Source organism: Dipodomys merriami, unplaced genomic scaffold (genome assembly GCF_024711535.1).
Source record: "Dipodomys merriami isolate MVZ:Mamm:240054 unplaced genomic scaffold, mDipMer1.0.p SCAF_20, whole genome shotgun sequence".
Taxonomy (NCBI): Eukaryota; Metazoa; Chordata; class Mammalia; order Rodentia; family Heteromyidae; genus Dipodomys; species Dipodomys merriami.
The window spans coordinates 29,448,827-29,463,223 of record NW_027203382.1 but is presented as its reverse complement, the minus strand read 5'-3'; the positions used below and the strand labels follow the sequence as shown (position 1 = coordinate 29,463,223).

The 14,397-nt window shown below is 37.8% G+C and overlaps 1 protein-coding gene across 5 annotated transcripts in view; it reads right to left on the bottom strand.

Moving 5' to 3' along the window:
* Nucleotides 1-1,058: 1,058 nt before the first annotated feature.
* Nucleotides 1,059-14,397, bottom strand: part of Arhgef28 (Rho guanine nucleotide exchange factor 28) — a 274,202-nt gene continuing 260,863 nt past the window's right edge. For 2 of the 5 annotated variants that reach the window (XM_070031347.1, XM_070031348.1), the window contains exon 28: nt 1,061-2,929. In XM_070031347.1, the coding sequence (XP_069887448.1) occupies nt 2,766-2,929 (164 nt within the window). In that variant the 3' untranslated portion in view covers nt 1,061-2,765. Of the gene's footprint in view, nt 2,930-14,397 lie in introns of all 5 variants that reach the window. The other 3 variants (XM_070031344.1, XM_070031345.1, XM_070031346.1) reach the window with 3 other exon arrangements.

The following is a 14,397-nucleotide window of genomic DNA, read 5'->3' as shown; positions in this document are numbered from 1 at the left end:
ATCTTTTTCATTCTGGAATTCTGTCCTAAAGGAATAGATGACTCTTTTCTTTAAGCTGATCCTGATGGGGAAAGTAGATCCTTTGGGTGGGAGGAAGGTATTTATTTATGACCTTGAGAAATAGGGTATCTTTAATAAGATGAGTGAATTTGCGTGGGAGTCACAGAATCTTTTTTAGTTGGCTTGCTACTACATTAAAATAGCATAAACTGCACAGAGGTAGTTGATGAGGACCAACTTCCTGACTTATAGAAAGTTTCTTCTTATTGAGTCCTTCACAAGATGAAGGCCAAGGGCGTGCTCTCAGGACCTCTTTTAGTGCACTAGACCCATTTTTAAGGTTCCAATCATATGATCTTAATCACTTCTCAAAGGCCCTCTTAGTATCAGTGACAATTCAATAAAAACATCTGAAGGGACATTCAAATTGTAGCATTTATCCTACGCTCATCACACAGAATAACTAGAGATTTTTGTCAAGAAAGCTTAGAAATTTAGTCTTGTAGTTGAAAACTCATATTAAAAACTTACTGAGAGAAAGCTATGAATATATGTATTTCAAAGAATGCTCAGGCCTCCCCCAAGGGAACAGCACAAGACTCTGCTTTGCAGGGCTTGAAAATCAACTAGCACAGAGACTTTTAAAGAACCCCCCTGGGGATTTTGGACATCTTTACCCATTTTCACTGTTTCCATCTCCACTATCATTTCTTTAAGAAAGGAAGACATTTATATTTGTTGAAGCAAGAATGTAGGCTTTTTACTTAAGGGATATAAGATTCTAGAATTGAAGCAAGAAAGATAAACAATTTCTATTTCTAGGTGATGTAAGGATGGGTGGGGCATCACATTTAAGAGAAGAGGTTAGAGGTAAAGTGATGACTATTTTAATAAATTAAAACCTATAAGTGTGACAAAAATGACCAGAAGCAGCAAGAGTTAGAAAAAAAGAGCTCAGAAAACATGTCTTAAAAACATTTGATCTGGCCAGGCGCTGGTGGCTCATGCCTGTAATCCTAGCTACTGAGGAAGCTGAGATCTGAGGATCACAGTTCAAAGCCAGCCTGGGCAGAAAAGTCCGTGAGACTCTTATCTCCAATTAATCACTAGAAAACCAGAAGTGGTGCTGTGGGTCAAGTGGTAGAGTGCTTGCTTAAGATGAAGAGCGCAGGGATAGTGCCCAAGCCCAGAGTTCAAGCCCCATAACAGACCAAAAAAAAAATTTGATCTGCCTAACTAAAACTATAATGTAGACATACAATTTATACCTTTAATTAGGAGAAGAAACCAGGGATCTGAATGAATCCTTTCTCCCTTCCCATCCCAACTCTCTCCCGTTAATTATTGTAACTCTAGATGAATTTGACAGCCCTACTTTATTTTCACTTTCTACAAAAGATTTATGTGTGTGAAATGTGGGTTCTGCTTAATTAATTTACATGTGTGAAATGTCAATTCTATGCTTAGTATTAAAATTAGAGCATAAAATAATCAGGCAAAAGGTATTTACTGACAACTGACCAAAACATATACAAATATTTCTGAAGAGCAAGATGAGAACTTCTCCCGGTTTCTTTCTTCACAGAGATCCACATTACTGTGAAGGCAGGAAGTGCCAGTTTTCATTTGTGGAAAGGTCCATCCAGGCATCAAGTCTTACAAAGAACGAATTGTGTCGTCCTTAAAGAACTGCGAAGGAAGGTTCCTCCCAGTGGGTTGTGGTTATCGGTGTTCTGGGTGCCAGCTACAGACAGGCCAGCTGATAGGAGTGAGGGCTCTCACAGAGTTTTATTATTTACATCAAAATCCATTTGCTTGGGGCTCAGGGCTCTAGGTGGGGCTGAAAGTTACCATTGAACTGTGACTTGAAGCCTTATCAAGACAGTGTGTCTCAACATCCACCCAGCTGGACACATTCCAATGGTATCCTTGGCATGGTGGCTACCAGCTCAGAAGAGATGCCCAGGCAGGACACATTGGTTGAATGGTGATGATGACATCTCCACCTTTGATTCTCCAAAGAGAAACTAACACATAAAAGCTAACTGAGAGGCTAGTCGCCGGTGGCTCACACTTGTAATCCTAGTTATTCAAGAGGCTGAAATCTGATGATGGCAGTACCAAGCCAGCCCAGGCAGGAAAGTCTGTGAGAATATTATCTCCAACATCTATCAAAAAAGCCAGAAATAGAGCTGTGGCTCAAGCAATACAGTCTAGCCTTGAGCAAAAGCAGCTCAGGGATAGCACCCAGTCCCCAAGTTCAAGTCCCAGGTCTGACAAAAAAAAAAAAAAAAAGACTAGCTGAGAAAAGGTGTTTCTGCCAATCCTCTCTGCTTTTTAGTCACCAAGCTCTCCTTCAGGAAGCAACTGCTCAAACAGTAAAACTTTACACCTTATGAATATTATTCTTTAATCCAAAGTGCTTCATCTTAATCTTAAAAGGCATCTCAAAATCCACATAACTAGGTACAAAATGCAGTATGGAATTGTTACTCTAAAAGCAAAATAATCTTTAATATACTTCAGCTTATTCTAATTTTCTCCCCTGAAATCCAGAAGTAAGTATGATAAGTTAAAGATTATACAAACAGAACTGTTTTCAATAATTTAATTATTAGATTCATGCTAAAAATGAATTTGCATGAAACATTAAATAGTATCCTTAAAGCAATTTGGGCACAATCACACACACAATAGGAGTGGAGGGGGAGTTCTCCTCAAAGTGCCAGTGTTTTTGTTTGTTTGGAAAAATGATGACAACATAATCAGAGGTAAACAATATTTTCTTCCATGACATCTCCAGTTTCTCCATCTTGTCTGGCCACCTTCTGTAGACTGAGCTTGGCTTCTGCTAGAAATGTCTGTGGCTGAGGACTGTGGGAATATGAGTCCAGAGGGATTGGAGATTCACTCTGCGAGGTGTTCAAATCTGCAACAAACAGATGGTTCAGGTTACAGGAGAGTCAGCTTGGGACCCAAAGCAGATGACAGTATATCTCAGAGATCAGAAAATGCAGTGCTGATGTATTTAGCCCAAAGAAATTGGGTGAGCACAAGGCACCTAACAGGCATGTAATGATTCCATCAGCATTTAGTTTCTTGTAAATAAAAATTGTCTTTTCAAAATAATAAGAGATGTATCGATTGAATAAAGACTAGTCCACATTCCCAGATCTTATATCACTCTGCTACTTAGAAAGGGATGCTCTCCTTGATTTTTTAATGGATGCAAACTTTGAAAAGACAGTATAATCTACAGCCATACTACCCTGAATGCACCCATGCACCCAATCTCATCTGAAAATACAGTATAGCGATGTGTAATGAACCATGCTTTCATCTGCTCAGGGTATCTCAAAATCAAGAACTACTTCTAGACTTCCATAATATATCTGGTGTGGAAAACTGAATAATAAAGGAAACCCTCCAACTTTTCCATGGTGCAAATCTGTTAACACTACACAAAGGACTTTGCAAAGCTAACCAGGTTCCTAGTGGAAAAAATCTTGCCAGTAGCAACTATGACCAGGCTTAAGGCCATCTCCTGTTACCTAGCAACAGCAGGGCACTGCCTACTGTCTCTTCTTTGGGCAAAGCCCCCTAATGTTATGGTTTAAAAGAAGTGATGAAGGGGTGTTTTAATGTGAAGAAAGACACTTGCTGTAAATCATTTTCTCTGCACTTCTTCATTAACCAACCTCCCTGAGGTATGGCCATATGGCAAAATGACAAATAACCATCCTTTGTTGGAGTCAACAGCAAAACAGATATAGAAATTCATGTAGGAAGGAAGGAGGGTCACTCTGAGGCTCACCTGATTATTTGTCAGTCATTAAAAATGAGGCCATTACAACCCTTGTCACATTTTATTCAAAAGCTCTATTATTTAGAGGAAAAATATTGTACCTGCTGGTATTCTAATGTCAGAAATGCCTATGAGCAGGTGGCAGCTTTTACTACCTTTTGCTACCTTCACATCATCTCTTTTCCCAAAAGCACACAGGGATGATGGGGGAAGAGCAGTCAGGGGCCACAGGAAGAAGACACAAGTTACCTTGTTCCCTTCTCTGAAGGGAAAGTTGCTCCTGAGAGAGGGAGGGACTAAGGAGGCAAGGCCAAACCCTGACCAACCCAGGCCAATGGAAGACACAGTTGTCCGGAACGTAAACTAGTGCATCTTCTCGGGAAATCAGTATGGTGGTTCCTCAAAAGCCTAAAAGTAGATCTTCCTTATGATGCCACCATAAAACTACTGGGTGTATAAGTGATGGAGAATAAATCAAGATACCAGAAAACAAATGCATATCTATGTTTATTGCAACACTTTTCACAATGGCCAAATGATGGAATAACTAAAATGCCCAAATAACAGATGCTGGCAAGGATGTGGGCAAAAGGGAACACTAATACACTCTTGGTAGAAAAGTAAATGTGTTCAACCACACTGGAAAGCAGTTTGTAGGTTCCTCAAAAAACTAAACATTAATTACCCTATGATCCAGCATTTCCACTCTTGGGCATTTACCCAAATGATTAGAAACTAGGATAGAATGAAGCCACCACATAACCATGTTCAATGCAGCACTATTCACCATTGCCAAGGTATGAAATCATCCCAGATGCCCCTTAATAGACGAATGGGTCAAAAAGATGTGGTATATATGCACAATGGAATTTTACTCATCTAGTAGAAAGAAGAACATTGCATCATTCGCAAAGACATGGAAGGACCTGGAAAAAAATTATGTTAAGTAAAGTAAGTCAGGCCCAGAGAGATAGAGGTTACATGTTTCTCTCATCTGTGGAAGATAGAATGAGTTTAAAAATATATAAGTGAATACTTTGTGTGGTAAGGAAGTGTACACAAATGTATTAACTGAAATACGGTAGATTCAGGGAAGAACTCAGAGAGTATAATTCCTTAGAAAGGCTAAATCATAGTTCCACAAAATAAACATCAGGAAACTGGGACTTGAAAGGGATAGGGTGGAGTCAAGAGGAGAGGAGTAGATGAATTAAGAGAAAGTTGAAGAATTTAGTAAAAAATTCAATTCATACCTTACAAAATTAAGAAAAGTGAGGGAGGGCTGGGAAGGTGGTTCAGTGGTTGAGCGTTTGCCTTACATGCTTGAGGCCCTGGGTAAGATTCCTCAGCACCACATAAGCAAAAAGAAAAAAGCCAGAGGTGGGGCTGTGGCTCAAGTGATAGAGCACTAGCCTTGAGCTGAAGAGCTGAGGGACAGCGCCCAGGCCCAGAGTTCAGGCCTCACGACTGGACCCCACCCCCACCCAAAAAAAGAAAAGTGAGGGAAAGAGTGGGTTAAGAGGGATGGGTGAGAACATTGAAAGGGGTGACATTGATCAAGATGTATGCATAAGCTTGAAAGGCAACTCTTTAGTTCCACTACTTAAAGATAACACAAGTATTTTTAAAAATTGTAAGCAATCAGTGGCCGAGTCAGTTACAATGTGTAAATTACTTGTAAAGCAAACATTATCTTATATAATAAATGTTATTTGAATCTTAAGATGTGAAGTATGTATATATGTATATATATACATATATACATGCATACATATATAATATGGAATATTACAGTCATAAAGAGAAATGAAACATCATTTGCAATAAAATAGATTAAACTGGAGGATATCATACTAAGTAAGACAAAGGCAAGATCAAAAATCTAAACATCTTATGATTCTACTCATACATAGAAGCTAGGCCTACCATATATATTTATTTATTTATTTATTTATGGACATGTATATAAATGGATGTATTCATATACATAATTATTTAAATGGCTAAACACAGAACATGAATCAAGCTAAGAGACCACTCAGGAGAAAGAAAAGAGAGAGTAGAAAAAGAAAGTGTGTGAATAACTTTCTAATAAATTGCAAATATACATAAAAGCAACATAGAGGAACTCAACCAAAGCTGTTGATCATAGAGGGGATGGTGAAGTGTTATAAACCCTGTAGGGGGATTGGGGCTAGTGGGAGGGAGTTGGGCTGGTGACAAGGATAAAAGGAGACTGAATAGTGTTGAAATAGATTGTTTGCAGCTATGAAAAGGAAACAAGGATATCTGTTGGGGAGGCCATGGGGGTGATAAGGAATGTGATAGAGGGGGTGAAGTCAATTGGAATGTTGTGTTAGTATGTGTGGAGATTTAACAATGGAATCCTCCCCTGTATAACTAATGCCAGATAAACAGAAAGCAAAAGATACCCTCTGTAAGCAGGCAAACACAAATACCCAGGCATGATTTTCCTATCAGAACAAGAAAACAAGTCAATCCAGAAAGCTCTCCATCCCATATGACCACAGTGGGAGTAGAAGGACCCAGGGCAATGCTTCTGCTCCCAGTGCCACTCTCTAGCTACTAAGTGAAGCCACTGTGCATTATGACACAAATAGTCCCAGCTTCACCACTGGTGTTCAACATTACACAACTTTCCATTTAAGAAAAATCTTCAAAACTTCCATGGCAAATTCTGGAAGACCAAATGAGTAGGTCACCCAAGTGGATGCAGTGCCACCTATACTCACCAACGGAGGGTCCAGGCAGGACACAAGAAGGACACTGAGAAGAACAATGCCATCTAAGGAGTGGAGGGGCTGGAAGGTGACTGGTGCCAAATGTGACAGTGTGGGAATACTGATTAGCCCATGTAAACTTCCTTCCTCCAGGGTAAAACATGACAGAGAGGCCAAAACACTGAGCCTGGGAGGCTGGAAAGCCCCTTTAATGGCTTCAAGAGAAGATTTATTCAAATCACAGGCTACCAAAGAACCAAATGCATATTAGAACTAATGTTTTTAGCTTATAAAAAATTGTAGGCTTGAATTCAGGAAGATAGAAAAATCAAGAATGAATGGGGATGGGGAGGATTTGTGTGTGCGTGTGCCAGTGCCTGTGTGTGCATACACATATATGTGTAAGAAGAGTAGAGATCTAATCAGAACATGTTCACATAAGAATCAAAATACAAGGCAATCTATTTGTAGTGAGAGCTTGCTGGGCCCTAAGGTGACTGGCACACATTCCAACTCTAGATGGATGACTGCAAGTTGTGTGGTTGTGCATCATCTGGAGGGGAACTCAATTTCCTTCTCTGTGTTTCTTCTTGGTTTCTATCTGAACTATGTAGGCAAGGTCAGGCAGTCTGTCTTTGAAATTAGAAACCATTCTGTGATTTCTGCCTTTATTACTCCATTTCCGTCCCAGAAAGAACTGCAGCACTCCAAGTGTATATTTCCCAAGGCCAGCCACCTCTTGCCACACTTCTTACCCTAGAAAAAAGAAATTATCCTACAGAGACCCAAACTGAAAGAACATTGGTTAAAATTAAACCTCACTGACTTTGAAAGCAGAATTCTTGGGGATTAAAACTAATCATCCAATTTCATTTATGATCAAAATGCCTGCTAACTGATGGAGATAAAATGAAAATGACTTATTTTTAATGAGCAAAGAAACAGCATAACCATTATCTTTGGTCAACTAAAATCTGAATACTATAATAATAATAAAAGTTTGAACTAAAAAGAAGCAATACTGTCCCTCTTGACATATCTCTGGAAACCAAAATTAAGCCTAAAATAAGGACAAATGGGCTAAAGCACATTTTAAAAAATGCAAAGCCCCAAACTTGGCTTAAAAAGGTGGAAAATAGAATATTGGTTCAGGGATTTTTTTTCTGCAACATAACTGAGCTTCTATTCACACACTAAAATTTCAGCCTCCACAGGAAATTTCCATACTCACATTTACGAGGACCACTGTGGGGTCTAGATTAGTCTCCTAATGCAGTCTTAAAAATTATAGCTATTCACAATTTCACTGGCACCATTCCTTTCCCTGTGGATATGTAGGGCAGAAAACACTCAAGTTGCCAAGGCCCTGTGCTCATGGAATACTGATAGAGATAATGCTTTCGACTTCTTGATCTTTAGCCCTTAATTGCAACCTGCTTCTTGACATTTACAGTTAACATTTCCACACTTTTCTCTGCTTACCCAATATTAGAAATTTCTCATTAGTGAAGACAATCAGTCTTCCATCTGTCTGACTAGTATTATTAGTTTTTGAGCCAACTGGATAATTGGTAATTTTCAAGATTGTGAACTCAGTATATAAAACACTGTTTAAAATGAGAAAAGCAACTCTTGAAGCAAAAGAAATCCTGTAAACCAAAAGTAAAATTTAACCTTCGTAAGTTATTCTCCTTTCTGGGCTTCAGTTCATGAAGGACTGAAGTAAAATCATCAGGACAGTCTGTTAAGCATCTTATCTTGAAAGTTAAAATTTACTTTTATATTTGGGCTCAGTAATTCATTTAATAATATTTAGAAAGTATTGAAAATGCATGCATTTTCTACTGCTTTGTACCCAAGAAATGCAGTCAAATTCATTACCTGAAGTTACATTAAAAACAACACAGGTAAATGTCAGACAGTCTCAATACTACTTTTTCCTGTCATTCCAACAACACATATTAGATGCCAACAAACAGCCCTGAGAGTATTCAGAAAGCCAAATAATAATTGAAAATAACATCCACAATCAAAGATCTGTTTTTGATCTTCTTTTGTATGAAAACCAAACTTAAGAGTAATTTGTCCTAAAGAACAGGTTTCTGACAAGTTGAAAAAGATTGTCTATAATTTTTAAATATTTAATTAATGTAGCCACTGTCATTTCCTCAATACAATAGCATTTTAAATCATGACCATTTTTAAATGCAAGTTTTATTTAAATTTGAAAACCCCATATAACTTTTATCATAAACACATGCTGCCAAGGTCTGGATAGAGCACCACAGCATATCCAGTGGCTGAGAACCCAGAAGCCCAGGGCTGCACAAATCATGTTTAGTCTGTTGAAGTCATTGATGACGCATTGTTCAACCCTCTCCACATCTTATCCCAGCCCTGCTCCCCAACTGAGGCCACAGAAGAGAACGCTGTGTCTTCTCAGCCTTGGCTCTGTTCTTGTTTATTTTAATCAAGTGTTCTGCCTTGTATTTCTTATTACTATATCCCTTGTGTATGGCTCTAAAATCAAAATTCACACTTTCCTAGAATAACTCTACCTTAAAAAATGTTTTCATCATCAATATTCCAACTCTGTAAAATAAGTTGTATTCCCTATTTACGGACTGATTTATGCTTACACTCTGAAACATTTAAAAAATCATTTCCTGATGGCATTACTGGCAATCGCTATTTTTTCTCAGGAGCATTAATGCACAACATTTTCCCTCTAATGGAAAACATTTATTGTACAGAGCTTGAAGTATCTTCAGAGCAAAGGAAAATTGGTCTCTGTCCCTAATTTTGCTCAACTCAATTTTCCATAGTAAGCCACAAACAGGATGTGAGCCTCTGGCATGAAAACCAATCTGGATTTGATATCTGAAGCAAACAATCTAAATAAGTGTCATGATTCCCTTTTCTATGCCTCATGTGGCAGTATTGCACCTGAAATTTAAAAAAAAAAACTGAAATATAGAGAGAGAACAGACAGGGAGAGAAAGAGAGAGGAAGAATATGGGTGCACACATTTAAGGTGTGCTCATGTATACATTTGTAAAGAAAGCAAGTGGTGTTATAATTCTTTTAAAAATTGTGACTGTGAGAGTTGTACTTTGCTACCTTATTGGTAATTAACATATTTGAAATAGCCTATATTGGCTATATAAGGCCAAGAAGAAACAAAAAACAAAACAATAAATACAATGCAGATAACATTTTATTAACAAAAGGCATGACAGCGCAGCAGTCTATGTCTGAATTTTTATTTACTCTCACATTCATCTTTCTCTCAGGAAGGTTCCATCTTTAAAAGGCCATGATCTTCACATCAGCAAGTCTAGCAGAAGTGTCCCTCCCTTTTCCGTGAGGTTCATTGTATTGACCAAAGAATACAGTGATCAAGTAACTTTATGAAGCTCCAGGTAAGTCAAATCTCTTAAACTCATAGATGCCTTAGAATTGGAATAGGCTCATGAATTTAAAAAATCCCTCCAAGGGAAAACCAGGACAAAGACTCCCTCAAATGCAAGGAACCTTTGCTCACAGTGTCCTTATAGTGTTGTGTTCTTGGCAACACTTTGAAGACCAGAACATTGAAGAATTATTATAACTACATCACAGAATAAGAGGAGAAAATAAATGAGCAAAAATGTTAAAACAATTCCGGAGTGAGAAGTTGGAAGAAGGTAAATTGTCAAATGTAGAAGCTTTTAACACAGTATATAATGTGAATAGCAGACAAAGGCAATAATTATCAATAGCTGCTAAAACTATCAAGAGAAAGGATGAGAAACTTTATAATGGATAGATTACACTGATAGCATCTGAACCCAGGAATCAATCACAAAAAGAGAAAGAGACACCATCCACAACAACAGTTTCATGTCAAAAAATGAAGGCTATATTTAATTAAACATCTATTCACAACTATAGGAACTATAGAAACAGAAGATTATGTTAAATGACACCATGGAAATTCAATCAACAAAGTCCAGAACATGAGAAATTTTTAAGAAAAAAGTAAACTTGTATTTTTGACAAATTTTAAGATTAAAACTCAGAGGGGTAGGGAAGTACTAGGACTTTAGACTAAAAGAGTCTTAAGAGATATGCCAACCACACTAGGTGCCAGTGGTTCATGCCTGTTATCCTAGCTACTCAGAAGGCTGAGATCTGAGGATCACAGTTTGAAGTCAACCCAGTCAGGAAAGTCTGTGAGATTCATCTCCAATTAACTACCAGAAACTTGTAAGTGGCTCTGTGGCTCAAAATGGTTGAGCACCAGTTTGAGTAAAAAGGCTCAGGGACAGTATCCAGGCTCTGAGTTCAGGCCCCATGACTAATAACAAACAAAAAGAAGGAAGGAAGGAAGAAAGAAAGGAAGGAAGAAAGAAAGAAAGGAAGGAAGGAAGGAAGGAAGGAAGGAAGGAAGGAAGGAAGGAAGGAAGGGAGGGAGGGAGGAAGGGAGGGAGGGAGGGAGGGAGGGAGGGAGGGACGGAGGGACGGTGGGATGGAGGGACGGAGGGACGGAGGGACGGAGGGACGGAGGGACGGAGGGACAGAGGGAGGAGAAGGAGGAGGAGGAGGGAGGGAGGGAAGGAGGGAAGGAAGGAGGGAGGGAGGGAGAGGAGAGAGAGAGAGAGAGAGAGAGAGAGAGAGAGAGAGAGAGAGAGAGAGAGAGAGAGAGAGAGAGAGAGAGAGAGAGAGAGAGAGAGAATGTGTCAGAAGGGAATATGCCAACCAAATGTAATAAAGTTATTTGGGTCCCAAGGGAAAAAGACATTTATATGATGATCAGAGAAATTTGAGCACTAATAGCCTGGTTTTTTTCTTTACAAACATTTACTTAAATCCTGTAAATTTTAATGTGTTTTTGTTTCAAGTTATATAAAATATTTACTGATTTTTCTTATGTGTGCTTTTTTTTACTTAATAGCCTGATTTTAAGTAACAGTTGTTAATACTTTTTTAGGTTATCTCATAATGATATTGTAGAGCTAGTTAAAAAAGATCTCTTATCTTTTACAGAGAAATATTATGGAATAATACTATATGCTGGATTTTCTCTAAGATAACTTGAGAAGCAAAAGAAAAAGGAAACCACCCAGGATTGACTGTGGGTTAGGAACAGTTAAAGCTGGCTGTGGGTAGGTGAGATTCATTAAATGATTCTGCTTCTATATATGTTTGGAATTTTCCACAGTAACTATAAAAGTCAATAGCCACCTATATCATGTATTTGGAGAAAAATATTTTAAAGGGTGCTCTGTTATTCCACATCTTAGCTTCCATAAAGCTGGTGTAAATGGAATACTATGGCAATGAGTTAGATGCCTCCTCTGGATGCTGAACATATTTATATTAATTTTAATGCAGCTGTATAAAAAGTCATTGCCAAGTTGGATGTATGGGTTTACATCTATTTAGAAAAATAGACATACTGCCCATAAAGAAGACAAGGTTCATTTCAGTTTATAGCTACTCATAAAAAAATGATACTAATTCAAGCCTTTGCTCCTGCCTAGAAAAATCCAGTAATATCTCCTAAGTTGAAATAAGCTTCAGAAAGCATCTTATTTTAGATCCTGGGTGCATGTGTCCTTAACAATGAACCCAAAAGATTCTTCTGAAATTTCTATTTCTATTCTTGACTCTTTTCACTTTGCATTTATATAAAGCGAAAGAGCAACATTTAAGATATAGGAAACAAAAATAGTGCATCTAATTCAACAATATCAAAGTAAAGTAAGCCAGATATAGACAAATGGTGCATGTTTTCTCTCATATGTGACAGCTAGATCTAAAATACATCCGTGCACAATGACGTATACAGGGCAATGCATTTACACACAAACTGGCTAAAGGATGGTACACTTAGGGGAAGAATCCAAAGGCATTCTTAAAGTACTTAAAGAGCAAAAAGTACTATTTATCAAGACAAATACCAACAAATGGAAACATGTGTTTGGTAGAGGTGGGTGGGGGAGACAGGAATGAAGGGAGGCAGGGTGAGCAAATGTGGCCCTTGTACTCAATGAACATTATGCTAACAAATGAACTATGTAATTTGTGGGTAGGGACAGGGAGAGGAAAGTAAAATAAATAAAGTAAAAAAAAAAAACCAAAGTAAAACTAATGTAATAATAATAGATATCAATAGACATATGTTGTCAAATGGATGAATGATTTAGTCTCCATGAAGTCATGGTAATCACCAATGTGGAACCCTTGCTTAGGAAAGAGTTTAAAATCCATCAGACAGAGGCCTCATGTCTAAAATATACTTAAAGCTCAAAAATTAAGCCCCTCCAAAACAAACCCTCAAAGAAATAACCCAATTAATAAATGGGCTAGAGACACTTTTCTGAAGGAGAAATAAGAATGGTTAATAGACATATGAGATGTTCAATATGTCTGTCCATAAAAGAAATGCAAATCAAAACAATATTAAGATTCCACTTCACCCCAGTTAGAATGGGTATCATCAAGAAAACTAACAATAACAGATTCTTGTGGGGATGTGATCAAAAGGGAATGCTACTGTTAGTAGGAATGTAAACCACTCTGGAAAGCAGTATGGATGTTCCTCAAAAGGCTAAAACATAAAGCTTACCTATAAGCAATCCACTCCTGGGCATTTATCCAAATGACTACAAACCAGCCTGCACTAAAGCCACCAGTCCAACCATGGTCATTGCAGTATTATTTACCATAGCTAAGATATGGAATCGACTCAGATGCCCCTGAGTGTACAAATGGATCAATAAAGTGTGGTATATATAAACAATGGAATTCTATGCTTCCATCCGAAAGAACGATATTGCTCCATTTGTAAGGAAGTGGAAAGACTTGGAAAAAATCATAATTAAGCAAAGTAAACCAGACCCAAAGAAACACAGGGTGCATGGTTTTCCTCATTTGTAATAATTGGAACATGCCTATAAACCTACAAGTAAACCCCATGGATAGTAAAAGACAAAAAATTATACTTGGACATAATAAGTTAAGCAGGACTCTAAACATTCACACAGTGACACAAAAGAAGGATATTCTTAGGAGAGGATCACAAGGGCCCAATAGCTATGTGCATATGATCATATAAAATGATGCTTATTGAAATGAACTCCAAGAAATGGGAACAAGAAGTTTTTTATTGTACTGTTTGCAGCTTTTTTCCCTATCTTTCTTCTTTTGTCACTGTTTTTTATTTCTGTACTTTTTGTCTTGTATATAAGTTTATCTGATTTGGGGAGGGGAAGGGGAAGCACAGAAATGTGGGACAAAGGGTGAACCAATTCAGCAGGGTTACTCACTAGACACTATGTTGGAAATGAACTATACAACTTGAGGGGAGGACTGAGAGGAAAAGACCTGGAAGAAAATGAGGGAGATGACACTGTTCAAAAAGAAATGTTCTCATTACCTGACTTATGTAACTGTAACCTCACTGTACATCACATTTACAATAAAAAAAGAAATCTTATATAGGCTGATCCCTGTCTTCTTAGCAGACTCAAACTGAAAATGTAAAGACAGAATTCACAACAGAGTTTCTTTCTAATAGAGAGTGACTTAATAATCATTAATATTGTTTATCTTGGGAAATTATGGTCATATTGAGAAATAGCAAGTGCTTATTTATAAATGTGGGACCCTTCACCTAGACAGTCATCCTCAACCAACACTCTCCACCCTGATACGCAAGGCATATATTGATGCACACATCAAATAGTCTATAAATTATTAACAATTCCTGAGCTACCAAGCTCTTCTATGCACAAAAAAATCAGAATGCAAAAGAAGTGTGAGCTGAAACTTTAATTTTCTCTGGCTTATAATGACATCTATCAT